At 34.4% G+C, this 23,338-nt stretch overlaps 2 protein-coding genes across 2 annotated transcripts in view; one reads left to right on the top strand and one right to left on the bottom strand.

Annotated features, from left to right (window-relative positions):
- LOC142978877 (uncharacterized) overlaps nt 1-23,338 on the bottom strand; it is a 54,145-nt gene that overhangs the window by 4,149 nt on the left and 26,658 nt on the right. The gene's annotated exons all lie outside the window — the stretch shown is intronic.
- Nucleotides 96-19,015, top strand: LOC142978870 (UDP-glucosyltransferase 2-like). The gene is made up of 8 exons (XM_076123466.1): nt 96-344; nt 5,960-6,044; nt 6,733-6,925; nt 8,634-8,798; nt 11,849-12,062; nt 14,195-14,408; nt 16,098-16,317; nt 18,602-19,015. Exons 1-8 carry the CDS (start codon nt 198-200, stop codon nt 18,873-18,875), a joined length of 1,512 nt encoding a protein of 503 aa, XP_075979581.1. The 5' UTR covers nt 96-197; the 3' UTR covers nt 18,876-19,015.

Below are 23,338 nucleotides of genomic sequence, written 5' to 3'. Positions count from 1 at the left end.
AAACACGTGGGATGTAAAAATAAGTAAGTTTTAAATAATTTATGCAATAAACTAACGATAATATTCAAACTAAAGAATGGTAATAAACTCTAATAGCTAATTTATCTGAAAGCGTGACTTGTTTTTCTTTATCTAACAATAGTTTAGAATTGCTCCTTTTTTCAACACATTTAGTTGTAGTACTTTCATTTGAAACAATGTGGAGGCTAATTTATTTTGTATTGTTGAGTTTCTGTGGTGTTTGTAGTGGGTATAAAGTGCTGTTATTGTTTCCGTATCCTAGTGTTAGTAATGGCTTGATTGGAGAAGCTTTGCTTAGGCGACTTTTAAGTGCTGGACATGAGGTTAGTATAATGATACTATTTAATTTCTTATGTTCATTGCTTATGGTATTACTATGACAATAGTACGATACTATTTTCCATAATGTTTGTTGCTTAGGTAGTATCTAAATGATATTGAATCCTAATTTGCTCGTGAAGTTGTCTTGTTTTAGATTAGGTTCTTGGTTCAGTAATTTGATATACGGGTTTATCTAGAATTCATTATATTTTCAGTAGCGGTAGAATTGCATATCAAATACAAATCCATAAAAATGGGTTCATATTTTAAATCATTCTGAATTTCATTCTAAAATTTTGGATAACATGCAAACCAAACATAGTGTACTTAAATATCTACAACGTTATTCAGAGCCACACCTTTTATATTAACAAAAAGTTTCACATCACAGTAACGTGCATTGCTCTGAACTTTACAAAAGAATATTCATTTCATATCACTCTAACATCTTTTCATATACGGCTATAGAATCCTGAAACATATCAACATGTAGACATGCTTCCGTAATGAGATTCCTTTGCGAAATCCATTATCCTTCACACACATGAAACACATCATGGATGTTTGCTCGTGACATACAAATAACTTCGAGCATTTCAATTTGTGGTTAGCAATGCATGTACATTAATACAGCCTTAGCTTAGTAGATAAATACATTAATAAACAAGTTTCGGTTAACTAAACCTAACTTTGTTTGTGTAGCTAGATGTTACTAGGTACTGTTTATAGTGAATCAGGAATTGTTAAACGAAAAGTTTTACCTTCCAAACTAAATTAATTGGGTGGTACCATTGATTCAGTAGTTTCAGAGATTGGCTAAGCCCTACAAACAAACTATAAAAAGTAAGAAAGGTAACAAAGACTCCTTTTTAATATAGTAAACCTTTTTAGTACAGTACGATTAAACACGATGGAAATATATAATATAAATCCGTAAGATTTTGTTTATAATAATAATAATAATAAGCCCCCTAAATTCCTACCTTACGTCCGAGCCGAACACCAGGCCACGTGGGGGGCGGACACGCATACTATCGAAACTTATGCGGCTAACGAGGATAAAGGTAAACCCTTCATGGAGAATGAGCAAGAAAGTGTACAATTTACGGTCGCTTCCCGGGGGTCGCCGGGGCACATCTGGAGCCGGTGCTGGGTGTAGCAGCATGCGAACCGTCGGCGATCAGGAGTCGAGCAGGCGGGCTCCCATCGATAAATCTATGACAGCCGATCGTCGGGGGCTGAACAGGCGGGCTCGCGGCGTAGAAGTGACAGCCGATGACTCAGGCGATGAGACTACCTCCTTATTTTCCTCCATCCCTTCAACTCGCCCTTCATATATGACAAGAAGAACAGCTACCTTGTCCACCAGTAGTACGCCCGACAGTGTTGTGCAGGATGTCAATTTTGACAGTGAGCTTGCACCCACATCGGGCCATTCTATAACGCGCAAACGATGGACGTTAGAAATGAATGAGTTCATAATGCGCACGTACTTCCAACTTACTGCACTAGGAACTGATACGAAATCATACCTAGAACCCCTTCACCTCAAATTTATGGAAAAATTTCCGAACACTGAAGTAAGTCGTCAAAGATTAGGTGACCAACGCCGAGCTATAGTACGCAATAAATTAATACCACAAACAACCATAGATCAAATATATGACGAAGTAAAACTCGAACTCACCGAACTACAGAACTACCATCAAACACAATGCTCAACACAATCACTAGTCCCAAACGCACAAACACACATACCACAAATACAAACACAATCTCGAATGAAATGGTCCACGGAACATAACGAAACAATAATCCGATCGTACTTTCGTATTACTAATGGGGGTACAAACGAAACTTCTTACCGAAAACCAATGTATGAAGAATTTATTCGCCAATTTCCTTCACTGTCCCACCTAAGTGAACAGCGGATAGCCGATCAAAGGCGAGCTATAGTTAATAATCAGTACATAAGCAAAGATAGGTTGAATTCATTAAAGCAAGAAATAGTAGAGGAATTACAAAGAAACGACAGTAACACAAACACATACATATATCACGATGATCACCCTAACAACATTAATCAAATTACACTTATAAACAACGAGACATTAGAAACCTTAGATGAAACGCAACCCAATTCTCAGACAACTATACCAAGAAATACCACAATAGACGAAACCTTTGCACAGGCCCTACAGTTTTACAGAGACACTGACCCGACTAACAGATCTTACATACCAAAACAAAAACCATCTAAACAACTAGCGCAAATAGTCAACTACATTAATGTAATAACTCTTCCCGAGAATACAGACAACGACACTGACTTTTACACTTTACAAACAATAACATACGCCGCTGCCTGGACTGCAGCAAAAGTGAACGGAGCAAAGCTTTTACTCCAAACAGACATTAATACCCATCGAACAAAACCAAAACACATACCAAATTGGCAAAGAAGGCTAGAACGTAAACAAAATGATTTACGAACTAAATTAGGTAGACTAACACAATTTATTAATGGAAACAGGAGTACGAATATAGTAAACCAAGCAAACCGTATTTTAGAGCAATATAAAACACACACTAGACATGAAGCACCAAATACACAAGCCACGCACACTTTAGATACACTCAAACAAAAACTTTCAGTTGTGTCAGGTAGACTACAGAGATACAAGGCATGTAATCAAAGAAAAGAACAAAATACACAATTCACGCATAACGAAAAAGTTTTTTACCGCAACATTAAACAGTCCACATCAAACACACAAGAGAGAATACGTAGTGACGAAACAAACAACTCACCGAACCCAGAAACACTGCACACCTTTTGGTCAAACATATGGCAAAATCCTGTTGATCACAACACACAAGCTGATTGGATTCAATCAGAAACCAATAATTATACAGACATACAGACAATGGCCTTCGAGTGTATCCCTCTCGAAACCTTTGTAAAAGTACTACGCTCTCAACACAATTGGAAATCCCCAGGGTCAGATCATATCCACAGTTACTGGTATAAGAAATTTACAGCTATCCATCCCTATCTACATAATTACATAAACATGTTTATCCAAAACCCGACCACAGTACCATCTTATCTAACCTTAGGAAAAACCTTTATGATCCCAAAAGATCGCGATGACTTGTCCAACCCTGCGAAATACCGTCCGATCACATGTCTGCAAACGCTGTACAAGATTATCACATCCTGCATATCTGAATTAATTTACCAACACATTGAAGCTAATAATATCCTAGCTGAGCAACAAAAAGGATGCCGAAAATTCAGTCAAGGATGCAAAGAACAATTAATTATAGATTCTGTCATTTTAAAACAAGTTCAAAAAACGAAATCTGATTTATTTAGTATGTATATCGACTACAAAAAGGCTTATGATTCTGTCCCCCACTCATGGTTAGCAAAAATACTTGAAGTTTATAAAATTCACCCAACAATAGTAGCATTCTTAAAAAGCGTTATGACGAAGTGGTCCACCGTTTTAAAACTCACTACTTTAACCGAAGTCATCGAAACTCAACCTATTAAAATCCAGAGAGGTATCTTTCAAGGAGACGCACTGAGTCCGCTTTGGTTCTGCCTTGCTCTCAACCCCTTGTCCAATATTTTAAATTCAACCAACTCCGGATACCCATTAAAATGTTCAACAACTGACAGACAGACTGACACCCAACAAAAAATATTGAATCACTTGTTATACATGGACGATATTAAGTTGTACGCTGAAACTGAAAGTCAATTGGATGATCTAGCTAACCTAACTGAACAATTTAGTGCTGATATAAACATGGATTTTGGGATAGACAAATGCAAAATTAACTCAGTTAGATCAGGACAAAATTACCAACATAATTACACTTTGAACACTGGAGAAAACATAGAGTCACTAGACGAACAGGCTACATATAAATACCTAGGTTATAATCAGTCCAAACAAATTCAACATAAAGAAACAAAACAAAAGCTCAGAAATCAATTCCAACACCGACTAAACACAATCCTTAAAACTGAACTAAATTCCAGAAACACTGTAAAAGCGATCAACACATTTGTTATACCCTTACTCACGTATTCTTTTGGAATAATAAACTGGACAAAGACAGAACTTAAGTCACTTCAAAGAAAAATAAACACAACTATGACCAAATTTCGGAAGAATCACCCAAGATCATGCATACAGCGCCTAATACTACCAAGGAACGAAGGAGGCAGAGGATTAATTGACCTGCTCAATCTTCATAATAAACAAATAGTATCCCTTAGACAATACTTTTTCTCTAAAGCAGAAACATCTCCTCTACACAAAGCCATAGCACACACTGATCATAAATTCACTCCACTTAACCTTAAGGACACCGCAGCTCAGAAAAACGAGACAGTTACAGACATTAACACCAAAATAACCGAATGGACCCAAAAGTCTCTGCACGGAAGACACCGCCAAGATTTATGCCAACCAAATGTCGACAAAGAGGCGTCGAACGCATGGCTAAATCGAGGCGAGCTCTTCCCAGAGACTGAGGGTTTTATGATCGCCATTCAAGACCAAGTGATAGAAACCAAAAACTATAGGAAATATATAATCAAAAATCTGGCCAATGATACCTGCCGAAAGTGTAATAGTGTCCCTGAAACAATACAACATATCACAGGCGCATGCAAGTCTATAGCCCAAACTGACTATAAGCACCGCCACGATCAAGTGGCCAATATTATTCACCAAAAACTTGCACATAAATACAAACTTATAGACACAATCACACCCTATTATAAATATAACCCAGAAACAGTACTTGAAAATCAAAACACAAAAATATACTTCGACAGAGCCATCCTTACCGACAAAACCATCCACTACAATAGACCAGACATAACCTTAATAAACAAATCTAATAAAACGGGATACTTAATAGACATCGCCATACCAAACACGCACAACCTGCAAACGACAATAGCTGAAAAAATGACTAAGTACATTGAACTCAAAGAGGAGATCACCCGACTCTGGCACTTACAAAAAGTCACTATTGTCCCAATAGTACTCTCCACCACAGGAGTCATACCGAAGCAGCTTCATCACTCACTCAACACACTGAACCTCCCTCAAAACACCTATTTCCTCATGCAAAAAGCAGCCATTCTAAACACATGCAGACTAGTACGCAAATTTCTACAAGTTCAGTCAGATATCAGCCCCGAACACAACCCTCAATCACACACGAATACCTTGCACACAACGACACATCACACACAATGAGCATAAAATCTTACTGACGAACACTTGGCTTAGGCCCGTGCCGTCAGTCAACCCGGGCAACCGTGAAAAATAAAAAATACCGAAATAATAATAATAATAATATAAACTCTTTATTGTTTATCTGTATTTATCTGTACCTTAGGTGTAAAAATGTACAACGATATTTTATAGAGCTGGCGAAGCTAAAAGACTTGTACTAATACACTGTACGTCAGTTTTATTTGTTCAGAAAACCAATTTCCTAATTAAAAAGATAGCGTCCGTACTTTCACTAAAATGAATTTCGCATGTTTTATCGTAATGTAATTAATTTGAAACTACCGTTACAGGTGACGTATGTGACGCCCTACCCATTGAAAAATACGAAGGCCTTTCGGCAAATTCAAGTGTCGAACAATGTGAAGAAAATGCCAGGTATTTTGTTTGATACTAATTATATTCAATACTTGAATATCTATACTTAGCGGCAGCGCAATGTAGGAAAATACCCACACCTTGGAACTACTCAATTAATCGCTGTACAAATTTTGCAAATGCTGAAAACGTAGTCCTATGTACGATTCTTAGGTTTCCTTCTGAGATTTTTGTAGCAGAAAATAAGAAAAGGCTTTTGCACAAACATAGCTTGCTGAAATTTTAGCTAAAGTACATTTTAGCTTTTAAGGAAAGGAAAGATACAAATAAAATAGAACCAACTCCATCGTAGGAGTTGAAAGTAGTCGCTGAAAGAAACGAGGCACAATAAGTTCTTGAAACTGATGGAACTGAGGTAGTTTTCTGAAACGATCTCAGGCGAAACGACGACGCAGCAAAACGAAAAGTTTTACAACTGCTGCTTCGTGTACTAGTATTTACTATCACTTTATTTACTCTTTTATATAGATGACATAGTGATTGGAGTATTGGAAACGCAAATCAAGCGATAGACATGATTGGTTGAAAGCGAAAGAGGCCTTTGACCAGCAGTGGGACAGTACAGGCTAATAAAAAATAGGTAGTTTAAATGTCTCTGAATTTCAATAGTAAATAGGAACTAACAATCAATCTATATAATAATGATTTTAATGAAATTTTCGGCGTTACCTACTCTGCTCTATTTCAGATAAGATAACAGATTTGAAACACATATTGGACAAAAACATAGATTTAGAAGATATAAGATCAGATTTACAAATCGCGTTCAAAATAGCAAACGCAACAGTCATGAATGCAAATGTACAAAAGCTAATAAAAGACCCCAACGAAGGCTTTGATACTATCATTGCTGATTGGATGTACAGCGAAATATACTCCGGGTAAGTAGTCTTCTTCTTCAGCCTGTCCTTTCTTCCAACTATATTGGAGTCGGCTTCCAGTCTCACTAGATGCAGCTGAATACCAGTATTATACATGGAGCAACTGCCTATCGGACCTCTGCAACCCAATTATAATCATAACATCATCAAGGTCATAACACGCTACCCTTCGGTAAGACAGGTTGGTCATTGCAGGTTGTCAGACTTATAAGCTTCTGACTACCTACTGGTAACGACTGTCAAAGAACTTTGTAAATGACAGCTGGGACTCCCAATTTAACGTGCCTTCCGAAACGCGGAGGAACTCGCTGTATAACATGGTCACCCATCCACTGACAAACCGCGGCAAGCGTGGCTTAACCTCAGAGTTTGATCCCCGTGGCTGTTGTCTCGGAGCTACGGGCTCCTCAGTCTATAGATCTATTTTATTGAAGATAAGTTGCCTTACAACTTTTGCAACGCTACTATGAAGACAAAGTTTCCTAGTTCTTATGACTTAACAAGTTGTTCGCATGTGAGCGTGGCTATAAATTAAACTACATTTTAGAGTGTTTTGTGAGTAATTTTCCCTTTCTTGAAAGCTGCTGCTTTAAACCTGGAGGTTTAAAGAGTTCATCTAAGTAGTGTTGTAGTTTAGTACTTGGGTTGTTTTAAGTGCTCTAGATGTATGTAAAGATGCTACATGTGATAATGTTATTCTCAAAAGTTGTGTCACATAGATAGTAGAGATTTAAACTTGTAGTTACCTATGCATCTGCAGCTCGATTTTTTACCACTATCAACTATCGACAACCGACTAGCTATCAAGAAATTTTGTATAAATATCTGATCAGCGACTATTTTAGCAGTACATTTTCAATGTCAAACTTTCTATATTCAACAGTACCGACTGTAGAGAATCCCGCTACTGGTCGAAAAAAAATGCGTGGCTGGATCACATATTCGGCCAAGTTTTAATATTTCACACAGATTTTAATAATGTAAAAGAAATCCCGCCAACACGCTATGATACCGCGCTTGTTTTAAGCATTCCTCTTTTGTTTTCAACAGCACAATACGTGTTCTTTCATTCGCATTTTTATTGTCAGTGAAAAAATAAAGCATCATTGAATATTCCATAAAAACCTTAATCCACCTGATTACTATTCACTTCCTGTTTTAAAAATCAAGGCTTGTTTGTCCAATGGGAATACATTTCCATATTTATGATAGTGTGTAGTCCAATATCGAGCACCGCTTACGATTTACATTTGTATTGCTTATATTGAATATTGCGAAACAGAATTGTGCGAATCCGTGATAATCTGGTACATAAATTAAATTACATTACCGCAGTTTCCATTTTGATATTAATGAACATTCATGTTATTAATTTGCGGCTTTATTGTGCTGTATATATTGGTCTCATTAAACACACTTTTAAGTGAAAATTTAGTTATCCCCCTCTACTTTTTAATAGGGTACCGGACTGTAGTTAACTTGTACCTTAGAGGTACTGCTAAGGTACAACTCACCTACATTTTTCCAGAAGAATTTATGGAAAAATACATCTCAATTAGGTACGTTGTCAAATTTCAAAGAAAAGGGTGTCAAAAACATACTGAACATTTTAAAAGCTTTGAAACTTTCTCGTTCCCTTATCCAAGAGGGGTTGTTTGTTGTGGTTTTACTTCGCAAACGATCTTCAACAGTACCTACATTGTTTCAGTTTCGCCACAGTTTTCGACTGTCCACTCATATGGTACACTTCTATGGAACCTGATGCCTCTGTGTTGAGGCTATTGGATGAAGACTTTACTTCAAATCAAAGGCTTCCTTTCTGGCAAGGATTGATGGAACCACTTAGATCTCTACGCAACAAGTTTAATAGATGGTAAGACAAAGTTATTGACTATCCAGAAGCAATCGAGAAAATATTATATTAAGAACAGAGTCCCTAGCATATATAACAGAGGATCAACTCTTTAAAATAGATTAAAAAGTAAATACTCGATACGCTAAAATGTAAAACTAATAAAATTATGTAAAGAAACTCAGAATAAGGAATTGCTCTAGTTGTTACAGGTGTTTCTAGAGACTCGTGCTTATGTCAGCCACTCTTAAAAGCTTGTAAATGCTTACGTGACTAGATTCATCATAAAGAGCACACGTACGCGTATATCTTATGAGTTTTGAAGTAAGAGATTGTTCACGTCTTGAACACAAGTGTGCAACTTTTGTAGTTATAGTAGCATACATGCGATCACACGCCCTGTTCCCTTGGTACGGATTGATTGAAAGAACATAAATAATAACAAATAAAAATTAATTTTTACCTTAGGCAAGGCCTATAATTTATGTCATGAAAATACCTACGCTAACTTTTGATGTATAATTATTGCAACAAAGTACTAGGAAATACCAAATCACAAGGGTTTATGCATAGAAAATTACACGGTGAATATCAAATGCATTACCGTGAAAATCAATATTAGCGGCAATGGTAACCAATATGAATATTTGATCACTAATTTAGAATCGATACAAAACTTTTCTTTGTTAATAACACCTTTGTTTTACTGAATAATTAAACAATACCAGGAAAATAATAACTACATAGGATCATGACAAGCAGTAGATATTTGCAACGTTTTCTTACTTGTTTAAACATTTTGTTTAAACGACTAGAGACTCATTCAAGCCGACCTGACGGCGAAAAGTTCCTTGATTGTTCGAAAAAAAAAAGATTCGGAGTAGTGAATCACTTGTTGAATCTACTCTACTATAAACTAAGAAAGTATTAATGAATTTTAATATGAAACTAACCAAAATTCAAAATAAAAAAGATTTCCTAAAATCAACTCTATTTATTGATTTTTGGGGAAAATAAGCAATATACATACAATCGTGATCATATCAGTTTGGAATAAAAATAACTAAAGGTGACATTCACGAATGCAAATATATTATCTACAACGAAAGGATTGCGTGTCAACGAAATCAAATGTCTCAATTCAGTCGTAACTTCAACCTAGGTTGAAATAAAAAGGCGAAATTCACGACAAATCCAGTGTATTCAATCGATATGACTCAAAGTACTAGTCATGGCAACAAAGGACGTCGTAAAATGGTTGAATTATGGTGGTTGTAAACGCCTATTCGCCGTCATTAAAAAATTAACGTGACTTGACCGCACGATTATACGTAGTAACTCATTTTACTTGTACTATAACTGGTTGTTTATATTTGTACACGGTAACCATACTTTCATACTATTTTTGTAAACGGGAAAGCCGGTCTGTCTATTAGGTTTTTAAAGCTAAACTGCTGATCCGATAGTGACGAAATATGTGATGCATGAAAAATTGAAGATATATAAGAAAGAACCATGATCAATCATAAGCTAATTTTTTGAAACCATCACCTTCACCTAAGTTGCTGTAATAAGATATAAATATTAGTACACAAGCAGAGCCAAGAGAGCCAGTTAGTGTGGTAATATAAGGTTCTCCCCTTACAATATGGGGGTCCATTTACCTAGTGAACCGTTGGTGTAATGTATAATACGCTAGTTAACCCTTTAGGGAAGTGTTACATCTTGCATGTGCACATGATTATGATACCAGATTCTTCCCACTCCCACAAAAACTAACTTACCTAGTTCTATAAAAGTATAACCTAGCGATTGGATATTAAATTTGTATTAACATGATTGATTGGAAAGTATTGGGGGGGTTCTAATCAATCTGTTATGGGTAACCCCTAAATCACACAACTTCTGCATTTAGAACACTCTAAAGTTTGTAGATCGACTCCAAAATATTTTGATTGACGTTAAAAACAAATGATTATCAATTTACCATACTTCACAAGTGATTAATCAACAAAGTGAGTTCATAAATATCTTTAATTTGGCATCTCGATAATCCTGTCGTTCCATTTAATCCTTATTTCATTGAGAAAGTAAACTTGATGAATCAAACTTTGTCAGTTATAAACTTTTAATAAGACGGTAAACTTCTCAAAGGATAATAACGTAATATTGAACGTTTGGGATTTATATCGCTTATAATAATTGTTGCTTTTTGTATAAAAAGTTGTTTTTACAAGAAATATAGTATTAAAACTTCATGAAAAATGTTTTAATACCCCAAAAGTATTTCATAATGAAACTTTTAAGGTTTTTGTAGCGAAAAATGTTTGGCCATTTTCCATGTAGCTGGGGATTTTGTGCGGAAAAAGGTTTTTCTATATTTTCTTTCTATATTTTAGGGTCGTGTTTTTTATTTAAACATGGATGTTTATTTTGGGATTCGTGAACGGGTGGGAGGCATCGATCGTCATGTGTGTAGTAGAAACTACGTGGAGCGTAATATTGCACGTGTCAGTCGCGTCACAAACACCACAACCCTTGTTATAATGAGGCTTTAACGAGTAAATAATCCTATGCAAATATGTTAAAATATTTTTCGTCTTCTTATTATTATTAATGTTTGATTCTTGTATCACACGACTGGTAGAGTCGTAAAGTTTTCAAAGCTTAGTTTATAAATCATAGATACTGCGTGTTTGCAAAAGTTTCTGCGAATGTGACTTAAGTAGATGGTTTAGAATTATAACCAATAAAAACTTTTAAAACGGCACATTTTTATGACCAAGTCACTATTTAATGTTGCGACCTTATCGCATACAGTATTTTATGTTTATTCAAGATACCCAGAGCACATTTTCTCTAAAACCTATTTTAATATAAACCATGAACTATTTTAAACAATAAAACTTTCATTAAAAGTTAGCATCCGCTTAGTAAGTATTTTTAGCAGTACATCAATCACTTTTTATAAAAAAACGTCGTAACATTTTTCTGATTCACTGTCGCACGATGAGGTACTAACATTTCCATGTTAAAAGGTTGTTAATTAATTTTTCCAATTCCCTTTACAGGTTAATTAGCGATAAGGAAAACAGCGTATTCAATAAAGCCTTTGGACCCGCAGTGGCGAAGAGGGGGAGGGAACTACCCTCGTTTGAAGAAGTGCGATACAAAAGCTCCCTTGTGTTGGGTAATTCACATTCTACGATCGACTGGACACCTGGTTTACCTAGGAATTATTTACCAGTTGCTGGTTTTCATATTGAAGAATACGCTTTGTCTAAGGTAATGTAGGTGTTAGCTGTATGGGATTAATTAGGGGATCAACAACTAGGTTTATGGGGATGAAAAAGAAATAGTAAAACAGTCTTTGCTCTGTGACAATAATTTAAATATACTGTTAGAAAGTTGGTGGAGTCACAAAACGAACAACTAAAAATGTACCAACAGAACTATTCCTAGGGCGAAGTTGTTCTTGAAAAATAAAAGTAAACATACAAATTACATTAGGACATCATATCAGGATCTACCTGAAAAGGTCGAATCAACAATACGTACTTACGAAAATATTATAAAAATATTCTACCTCGGTTTCTCGTCAAGCTTAGTTCACATTAGACTCAGGTGTCAATATTATCAAGTACCTACCATATAATATTCGTGATATTTAGACCATAAGCCTTGTGGCCAAAGAGTAAATAAAATCCCTATGACAGGTGGCTAAGTGATTATAAAAGTTATGAGAGTATACACGTGGATTCCGTAATTCTGTTGTTCGAAACAAACCTTTTCTTGGGATCGCAACTAATTTTATCATTATAGGAAAAATATAACAGGGTTCTGGAGGACCATTCAAAAAGTTTCAGCGCTTGATAGGCTAAACTTGACTGATCAAATAATTGTTTATTTACTCCGATATCCATTACTTATTACGTTCTTAGAGGAAAAATATCAAATCACATTTTTGTTTGGCTTCTTAGTAAGTTCTTTGAGAAAATTGAACAGATGAAAATCAATTTATCAATGTTGTGATTCAGCTGTATTATTTAATGGAATAACTGAGTTAGCTAGATGGATGACTGGCGTCGTCTCTCGCATCCGTGGAGTCGATGAAAACTGCGAACTATGATAAATCAAGTGTCAATTTTAGTTCAAAAAGGAACTCTTTGATGGACTTGTTTATTACGAATTTATAATATATGTACGTTTCGTCACCACGTTTGGTTAAGGTCAGAATACCTAATCATTGTACTACAAAAACAGGTTGCAACAGTTTCCTATCCCGCAATATGGTTTACCATTTAATTTTTTTTTTCGAACTGGGTCATATATGTTCTTTTTTGTTTTTGAAAAGTTTTCTGTTAGGAATGTTAGACTCAAACAGGAAAAAACCTTAATTTGTCGATCTTAATATATAGTAAATAATAATATGTAGTCTACTAAGCTAAATTGATACTCTACTGATATTAAAGCACCAAGCAATACAGAGATATTACATCTTTCAGGAAAATTCTGATAATGTTATATTATTTTTTGCCGACGAGAATTCCTTTTCATCGTTCATCCGAAGGTTTAATATAACTGACATAATAGTGGCACGCCTCATTAGATAACATTATTGCTTTCTTAGAATGTTATAATACCGTTTTATTTGATGTAATAGGGAAAGCTAGGACAAGGAAAAGAAAGAAGTAGCAAACTCAGTCCATGTATTGTTTAGGCTCCTCAAAAAAAATCTTGTGTCTCAGACCCAAGTTTTGTACAAGCCCGCGACTTCGTCTGTGTGAAAAAATCCCGGGATAAAAAGTCGAATGTGTTAATCCAAGTTATAATCTATCTGTGTACAAAATCTACGCTAAATCGGTTTAGCCCTTTTTGTGTTAAAGAAATCCAAGTCATAAATTTTCGCATCACGATAGAATAAAACAGAGTAACGAATCTTTTTTCTTCTGAGCCTCCGCTAGCTAATAGAGTAGGTTACGATACGTCAATAGGAAATAATGGCGGCCATTCATTCTAATTCCACCTGCTACGTGATTAGTTATAAATGATCTATGCCAGACCGATTAACACATAGAGGTGTTACGTTTGTAGTTATTCTTGAGTCAAGTATTTCAACTTTTTTTAATGTATTTCTAAGATTAATAATTGTGGGATTTCGTACGCATTTTTTGTATAATCTTCTTGTCATTTTAAAGGTATTCCAACAAACTTTATTTGAGTAAAGGAATGTTTTCACCAACATATAACTCTCGGGAGATAATTTGAATGTTATGAAAAATGATATTTCTGAATAAGAGCGTTACGTTTAAGCTTATGGATAAATGTCAAAAAAAAACCGTTCGATGGATAAAGTAAATCCAGAGGTAAGTCTCTAACGATGGCCGCAACTTATTGAAATAAGATTTTACTTTCAGAATCTGCAAGAAATAATGGATAACTCCAACGGAGTAATAGTATTCAGTATGGGAACGGCAATAAGAGGACTTAGTATCCCAACTACTATAAGAACAGCTATTCTTAAAGTGTTTGAGAAGACTAATAGAACTGTTATATGGAAATACGAAGACAGTTTCGAAGTACCTGAAAATGTTCATTTGATGAAGTGGATACCGATGCAAAGTGTATTAGGTATGTATGTAATAATATTTACTTCATTTAAATTCTCAAAGCGGGTTTAAATAAGTTTCCCAGAATTGTTGTGAGGTTCTATAATTATACGGATGGAATTTCGCTTCATATTTTAATACAGTTTCTGCTCCTCTAACTATTAGATAATTTTAATAATTTCTGTAATGATAGTGTTTAGTGTTAGTTATAAAACATCTTGAACTTATGAAAATACATGTATAATATACTAAAAATACAAAATCATGTACTTGATTTTGTATTTTCACCAAGTGTAAGTGAAGAATTTTCCACCAATTCGGTACAAATACTTTTTTTCTTAATTATCATAACCCATTCTATTCAAATCAAAACCCCAATATGAGCAATAATAATATAAGGAAAGACATTGTTATGAATTTTATTACACCAATATTTTAGCAGAATCAACAGTTAAGTAATATCAGCGCAAAGAGTTACTCTTACAACATTCATAATTTAACGCATTCTACATTTCTACTTCCAATGACGAATACATATGCAATTTGCCTCACAAATTCGATCCCAGAGCGTACCAGTGTTTCTAAATACTGAATCCAAACATCACGTAGGGAACATCAACAATCATAGTATATTACCGGTGTTATGTATTACAACAATCACTTTGTCAACAATAGCTCGGCTGTGGCATTCACTGACGGTGAATTATAAATACTGCCTCGTTTATTGTTGTAGGAAATATTAAAGCAAAAATGTATGACACTGTTAAAATTGTTCAGTTTATGGTAATACGTAAATACTACTTTTTAGAGTTTTTAGACTATTTTTGATGTTATTTAAATAATTTACTCTTTTCTGTTTTTTAACTATTTCTATTTTGCTCCATATTATAAATCTAGTTTATTTTTAACGATTTTTTTTTCATTTTAGCTATTTGTTAACATTTGAGTTATGTCAGTGTAACCAATACTTAACTCTTACTTCTACGCATGTGTCTTCTACGAATTTTTCGTTGAAATATACCAATGAACAAGCAGATCAATCACTTTTATCATTATCAACGTGGTTCAATATTTAAACGACGTGATTGCGCTAAGACCTATCTATCAACAGTAACTAATAACGCAATTCCATTTCTATAGCAAGCTTAGTGAAAATCTGCGTACATTCAAATACGTCAAAGGTACTTGCACATACGTACAATACATACTGTATATGTACGTACATATCCCCTTGTACCCACGCATCGCTGAACGTGAACTGTCAACCCCCTGTATATCGATTGCCTACGTACATGGATGCACTCGACGTATACATTTACGTACACGAGCATACAAGGGGGCTACATTCCGATAATGAATACGTCTATCCCCTAGAGGGAAACGAGACAGACACACCTGAACCCCGATAAAATCAACCCTACTTGTCTCCAGGCAATTCAATTAAATATTAGGCAATAGACTGGTGAAATCAATACCATTTCCAGATGTGAACGTCTATACAATTTAATGCGTCTGCCGTCTCAGCGGTCTCATCTCGGTCTGAAATCTTTATCTCAGATCAAATTACAGACTATCTAGTATTAACTGAAATTTCGAACTCAAAATGAAGATAGGATTTCAGGGTACCTACTACTAAAAAGAGATTACTTGAAATTCCACCCCAATCACGTTGGAAAGGGGTATAAATATTCATGAATCTTATTATTTTCAGCTCATCCTAACTGTGTTTTGATGATCACAAGCGGAGGACTTTTGTCCATCACAGAATCTATACATTTCAGTACTCCAATTATTGGGATACCGGTATTTAGAGATGAAAAAAGAAACGTTGAAAGAGCCGTCAATAAAGGTTTTGCCAAGAAAGTAGAACTGGATACGAAAATTTCGTTAAAGTTAAAAGCGGCGATAGATGAAGTGCTAAATAATTCCACGTAAGTTAATTTTGTTGCTATTTTCAGGTGTTTCAAAGTATTTTGTTGAATGAATTCTTTGACAGTATGTTCTAATTATACCGAGCGTAATTATTCACTGTTACAAAGGAACCTTTCATCTTTGTTCGCGAAAAAATGTTTGATGTTTGAAGTGTTGTTGTTGATTGAAAATTATAAACTTGATACTTCTTTTTCAATTATAAAGCTTTGGAGGAATAAGAATTGCACCCAGTTCCCTTTAAACCGTTCTTTAATATGATTGAAACTGACTGAATTGATAAATTCCCCTGCCAATTCAGTTTCCAGTAAAAGCGAATAACAAGGCAAGCGATCAATATTGCAGCTCACAGGTATTTTTAATATTCCCAGCTTGCTAGGTAACCATCTCATAATGTTTTATTACGCAACCATTTCTTTGGAAACAACAATTCTTTACTCCACTGCTTTTAGTAAAAATACTCGCAACTGTTTGAAAAACTCCATCTAGTTTCATCACCACGGCACCTATTTTCCCGTTCATGAAACTAAGAGCTTTTCTTTTATGAAATTTTCTACTACACTTGGCACAAATATAGCAAATCGTTTGGATATTTCACGTGCCAAATATTTAATGGAATACGGTTTGTTTCCGGTCCCTAGTGGGCCTTATTCATGAAAATGTCCCGTCATGTTTGTTGAAATACTTGTCACAATGTTATAATAGTTTTACTTTGACGAAATCGGCTTTGAAAACTGATGTCAGGATTAAAACTAATGACTACGAAATTGAAATGGAAATGTGGTGCGTCGCTTCGAAAGCTATGAAAGCCGTTTTTGAGGCGTGGTTGAGGCAGGATTGTGTATTTTCTTTGAATCCGTATACAACTTCGCACATTAAAACTAGCATAGGAAGAAGGATTTGTAAGGAAGTTTCTTCGCTCCACGTGCCTTTTTAAAGCTAATTTATAATCTTTTCTGTACAAAGGAGCTACTAAACTGGCTACACTCAGCGTGTGCACAGTAGTGACTGAGTTAAATGTCAGATGATATTTCACTGGAATGAATCGCTTTCATTTTGTGTATCGAACTCATTTTGTATGATACAAATATTTTTTTTGTTGCGTATATAATATCCATAGGAAAACTCATGCATAAATGTGAGAGTACTGTCTACTACGCTTTTACGGATAAACTACTGAAACGATTGATTGAAATTCAGTACTTGTTTTATTTAAAAGCCGTCCTATATACAGGGACAGAGCTAGTATGTATAAACGCACTATAAAGTTCTACGAATCAACAAAGACTATAGACAGTAATTGCACCTCAATAGTAAAAAAATCCCTCGAGAGGGTTGGTTTGAAAAATAGCAGGTAGGCGGTACCCTCTGATGTGGCTAATTCCTTTGTTGTCTGGCACTGAGTTCTAAGGCTTAATGTCAGTGCAAGCTTTTACCAGCTTTGATTTGCGAGAGTACTGCGCTCTTTTGTTTCTGTGAACCTTTAGCATCTGATTTTGTTATTTTTGTTTGCGTATTTGTAGAAATATTATTGGCTATTTGTTGTTTGAGTAAAAGAAGCAACGTTATGAATACGCTGTTTGCGTATTCATAACCAACGTTATGAATACGCTGTTTGCGTATTCATAACGTTTGAATTTTGCGTTTTGGTAATGCTACCTTAACCAAAGGAAGTTACTATACCAATTACCATGTAGGTAAAATAGTTCTCTCTCTACTATTCTTCGTGTGAGTAAATGAGATAGCATGACGGAAACGCAAATACAATATAATATATGTTTTTGCAGAAATTTTGTTCATTTTTATTGTTCTATCTCTATATTTCGTCATCAGAGTACGTAAGACTAATAACAAAGTGAATGTTCAACATTTGTGTGAGTAAAAGATGTTGCATAGTTTCAAAACTATTGAACTGGTATTAATAAATACATATTCATTGACTCGACTAAGGAACTCGAATGTGAGTTCAGATTAGGGTCTTGTTCTTGAACGAACTCAGCCAGTTGAATATAAAGTTATTATTTTATATGTAAGCAAATATCTTTAACGTAAACTCGCTGAAGTATGATGTTTATTGCGAGAAGTTATTTAGAAAACAGTAAATTTTACCATTAATCTCAGCAGGTTTGATAATAATTTGCTAAACGGGTTTAAACGCGAAAAGAAATTAGGTAACGATACCGTATTTGTTGCACTACGCCGCGACGTTGCCATCGAGTTACTTAAAAATATGGTGTTTTTCAAAAAAGGAAGCAAGTCTCTATATTTCTTTGTTTTTTCTTTCAGTTACAAAGAACGAGTGCAACATCTATCCACAATATACCACGACCGTCCTCTTCCTCAAAGCATAGAGCTCATGTTTTGGATAGAACATGTCATTCGTACAAACGGAGCGCTGCATTTACGCTCCACAGTACCTATGACGCCCTGGTACCCGACGCTGAGGTTTGACGTCATCATACTAGCATTAACTGCAATAGCTGCTTTGATATTTGTGCTAAAGTTCCTTCTAGAACGAAAAAGAAGGGAAGATGATTTTGAGTTTAAGAAGTTTATTTAATTTATTTTTGTCAGATCAATCTTACATTTGAATTTTTAATAACACTATTTTTATTTGTAATAAAATGTAACTCTTAATAAGTCACTACTTTGTTTCATTAAAGTTTAGAAAAAGTTCTTATATTATTTCGACACAAAAAAGTTTTCTAATAAATGATTTAACTTATAAAAATGCGGTGTTTAGTATTTTAATAAAAATGTCGAGTATATAGCGAAATGCAGGATAAAAATTAATAAGGCTGACGTCACTACGCCATGGGGTTCATAACATGGAAGAAGGAGAGGTATGTTTATATAAAAATGTCATATTTAATTCAATATAGCGTAGGATCATTGGAAAATAAAACATCAATTCTGTAAAATAGAAAATAAACGCAAGAAAACATTGTTATCAGTGAAACGTGATATTTTCCAACTGAACCAGCCCACGGATAAATCTCATGATCTCTTGTATTTAATTTTCATTGTTGACATTTTAAACAGAGAGAACCATTGTAAACAAAGTGGAATTACATTGAAAAGCGTAGTTGCATTATTAACTATTGCTTTGCAATTATAGCTACAAACAGAAATTTAAAACAAATACAATGGAATTGACGTGTTGTAGTCGGAAAACCAATGGCGAATGAAAGAGGAAAAGCTGTATTTTATTTTCCTTAAAATTCGATAGCTAAGTATCATTTTTTTCTATCATACAAGTTGTATTGTGGTAAGTTTCGAAACGTAGCGGGGAATGGTCCAAAAACACCGTAATTACTACTTTTTAGGATGTTGTACCAAAAACTTCGAGGTTTTCATTAAAAACTCGTCTGCAAACATCAAAAGTGAAGAGTAAAATTCTTATAGCTCTCGAAACCGTCGGCAAAGGCGCATTTTCAAAGCACGTATCCAACTTCCGCGGTACATAATTACATGTCTGTCACAAGCTTTCCCTTTTCCTTCTATTTAGTTTATATGTGAAAGAAATCGATGATAATACCTTGAAACCGCTTACGTACTGAATAAACTCGCATCGTTTTGTTAATATTTACTTAGTATTGATTGCTTTCGTTCGATACGTACAAGATTCAAACTCGGTATTCGATTAACTGAAATGTAGTTACGACTAATGGGATTATAAATACGAGGAGAATTCTAAATTAAGTCATGAATATTGTTGGATACTAAATTTGAATTAAAATGTACGTTCAGAACATTTAATTTTGTTCCAAGATTTAATAAAAAATATATTTTAGTTCGATTAGGCTCAATTAAAAATGTCTCTAGCGGTAATGCAATGAAATCTCCTCTGTTTTAATATTTTAGAATGCAATTGTTATATGAAACCGCAAAACTAACTTACTTTAAAGTTATATGTGAAAATGTCATACAAAATTGAAAGACAACCTCTATTTTCTCTCAAAAATAAAACTACAATACCTCCCCAAACATTTTCATCTATTTTCACCGTATGCAGTATGAAAAATGGCAAAAATTTCACGCCTTTAACATCAAACATATTCAACAGAATATCGTGCCATGTGGCGCGGTGTACAAAATAAAAATAAAAATCTCTTAAAGGGTGGTGTAGCGTGTTTGAGCGCAATATAACGTTTGCAATACCGCAGAGTGTAGCAAACATCGTGTAAAAGGTACCTCTATATTTTCTCGATAATAACGATTATAGCCAATGTTGGTAATGAAGAAACCTAGTAATGTGCTATTTTTCCTCAGTTTATCTGTTCAATAATGTGTATTTATTGACTCTATTTATTACCTTATGGCTAAATATTTGATAAGCTTTTGCTTTGGAATAGCGGGGATTATTCGACGTTTCTAAGTATCACTGTTTTTTCTAATAAATTAATTGAAACCACATTTTTGATAGTGGAATTTTATGATTTCTTCCATAAAAACTTCATGTATAATTTATAAGAATATGTAGACAAAACAAAATGAAAGCATAATAGGCCAAACCCGCTGCAACATTTTAATATCTCGATCTAATGTCACTTACAAACTACACGTTATAACGCAGTCCAAACATACTCCAACTTTATCGTAGGTAGTAAACACTGGCTTCAAGTATTTCCTTTTATTTTTTACTACAATTTAATTAACAAGTCCAAAGAAGCAGTCTAGCATCAGCTTAATTCAGTACATTACCGTACCCTTTGTGACGAGACGCGAGGGTGACGGCACGGTGACGGGCGGTGACGGGCCAGCCGACGGTATCGATCTCCACTCCCGCCAGGCTCCAACCAATGCATAATTACAACTGAACTCTTGTACGTAATAATGTTAGGGATAATTAAGTTACGCTTGAATTTTCTAGGGTGCATTTTTTTTAGTTTTAGGAAGCGCTTTTCTTTATAGTAGGGTCTTAAGTTGTTGACTTCTAGATTTTTGTAATCTTCTTTAACTGTAGAACAGTTATTTAAGAAAGCATTTTGGTGCTTAAGTAATCTAACAGAAGGAAAAACAGTTAATCTTTTTCTATTTTTATAAAAAAAGCAGTTTTAATAACTTTTTACGGCACAAAATTATACAAGCCTCTTTATCCTTACAAATAATAGGAAGTTTTGACTGCCATTTCTCGATATCGACGAAGAATCACATACATTTTGTACAGCAATTTTTAAAAGAAAACATATTCACAAAAATAAAATAACCGTCCAAATAAGACAAAATAAACTTCAAGGTAGAAACAAAATTAACATAAGTTAATTTATTTTAAAGTTTCGTTTGGCGTCGCCTCGGTGCAAACATAACGACTGCATTCAGCTTCAGCAGCGGAGAACAAAGTAAACTTAACTGAAATAATTTGATTGTGACTCACATTAGCATATTAAAAATGTCAGAGGTATACAAGAAGCAAATTACTTAGGTATTTGTTTTGTTGAAATATTTAAAGTATAAAATACAGAAATTACCATTATTGAAAAGTAAATAGGTCTTCGGAAGATGGAGTAGGTATTAATTAGATCCAGCCAAAAACTTGATTGTTATGATTTTTTTTAATGCATAAAGCTTCATAACTTTTTATTCTGAGTATCGTATAGTGGTTTGGTTTTCGGTGGTGCTTCCTATGAGGTCCCATTTTTTATATATACTTTTATGTTGTCAATCCCTCTTCAAAATGTAAATGTCGATAAAGATCTTTTACTACTTATTAATAAAAATACTTTTTGTCAAAAAAAACGTGTGTAAGTGTATGTTTTCCCTGAATGCATTTAAAAAGTCCTTAGATAAGATTTTTAGTTTTTCGTAGTTTCGCAACTGAACTCTCGTTTCATTCTATCTTAGTTTCAAAAACTAAACAGGTTAAACCTACAAACAATTGCTATAAAAACCTAATACACTATTCTATTAATAATCTTATATTCAACACGCTACTGTATACGATAATAGCACCGATAACATTATCTACATGACATATCGTTAGTAAACACTTGCAATTACAATGTATTCATATTATGCAACCTACATTTCACCCTAGTGTATTTAGCATAACAATTACGTCTTTGCCATTAAATCAGAACATGAATAGGTACAGTGTCAATACAATATGCCTTAATAAGAAGACTGAGAATTTGACCTTAAATATGAGATGTTACGTTTGTATGCTACTGAAAATAAAGAAGTCCCAACAACAATTTGCTATTGATAACGTAAACATCCGATTCCACAGATGAGTTTCAAATACAAAAATCTTTTAAATAAAAAAATAATTTCTGGGAACCTGGAAATCGACGGGCGAGGCATTTGCCCAGCAGTGACTCTGATACATGCTTAAAAAAAGGTATGGTTTTGTAGGTAAGATTTTTACAAATAAGTATCCAAAAAAGTCGTTCTGATAATGAGGCACCTCCTGAACAGTTGTTGGGTACTACTAGAATTATAATACTGGTTTCGGAGAGGTAGGGCAGATTTCTTTTCTTGAGGTCGATTCCAATAACAATGATTGAATCTACAGCAGCTAAAAATAGGCTTGTTGGAGATATACAATGAAGGTCGCATTAGTTCCTACTTACTTTTATTTTATGGTATACAAACAATCCTATAAATATTTCAACCGCTACAAGGTCTGTGAATAGTTGAAAAATGGGACAGACTAATATCTTCTACACGTGGTTCCAACATTACAATAACAATGTCCGTATATTTAACTACAAATATACGTAAATAGATTTATTTACGAGTAAATCTGATACATAAAAAATAACAGACTAGCATTTCAAACAGATAAATTATTGTATTACTCACATTTTTTTCTATAAATAAATTTAATGTGCTAGCTCCTTCTTCTTTAGGCCTATGAATAAACCTGCATATCTATTCAAAAGCTGATTAAACATAAGTACATTTAAACATAAAATCACGCCTTTTTCCCATGGAATTAGACGGAAACCAAAGAACGCCACTTGGTACGACCCTTAATTCCTTACAAACTTTCCTTGCCTCATTCACATGAGGTAACATTTA

This window comes from Anticarsia gemmatalis, chromosome 15 (assembly GCF_050436995.1).
Source record: "Anticarsia gemmatalis isolate Benzon Research Colony breed Stoneville strain chromosome 15, ilAntGemm2 primary, whole genome shotgun sequence".
In the NCBI taxonomy this organism is placed as follows: domain Eukaryota; kingdom Metazoa; phylum Arthropoda; class Insecta; order Lepidoptera; family Erebidae; genus Anticarsia; species Anticarsia gemmatalis.
The sequence above is the reverse complement of the archived record's forward strand: the minus strand, read 5'-3'. Positions and strand labels throughout refer to the sequence as shown.

Coding starts and splice junctions, on each gene's coding strand:
- LOC142978870 (XM_076123466.1), top strand. CDS start 198: ATGTGGAGGCTAATTTATTTTGTATTGTTGAGTTTCTGTGGTGTTTGT. Junction 8,799..11,848: donor CGCAACAAGTTTAATAGATG/GTAAGACAAAGT, acceptor TTCCCTTTACAG/GTTAATTAGCGATAAGGAAA. Junction 12,063..14,194: donor AAGAATACGCTTTGTCTAAG/GTAATGTAGGTG, acceptor TTTTACTTTCAG/AATCTGCAAGAAATAATGGA.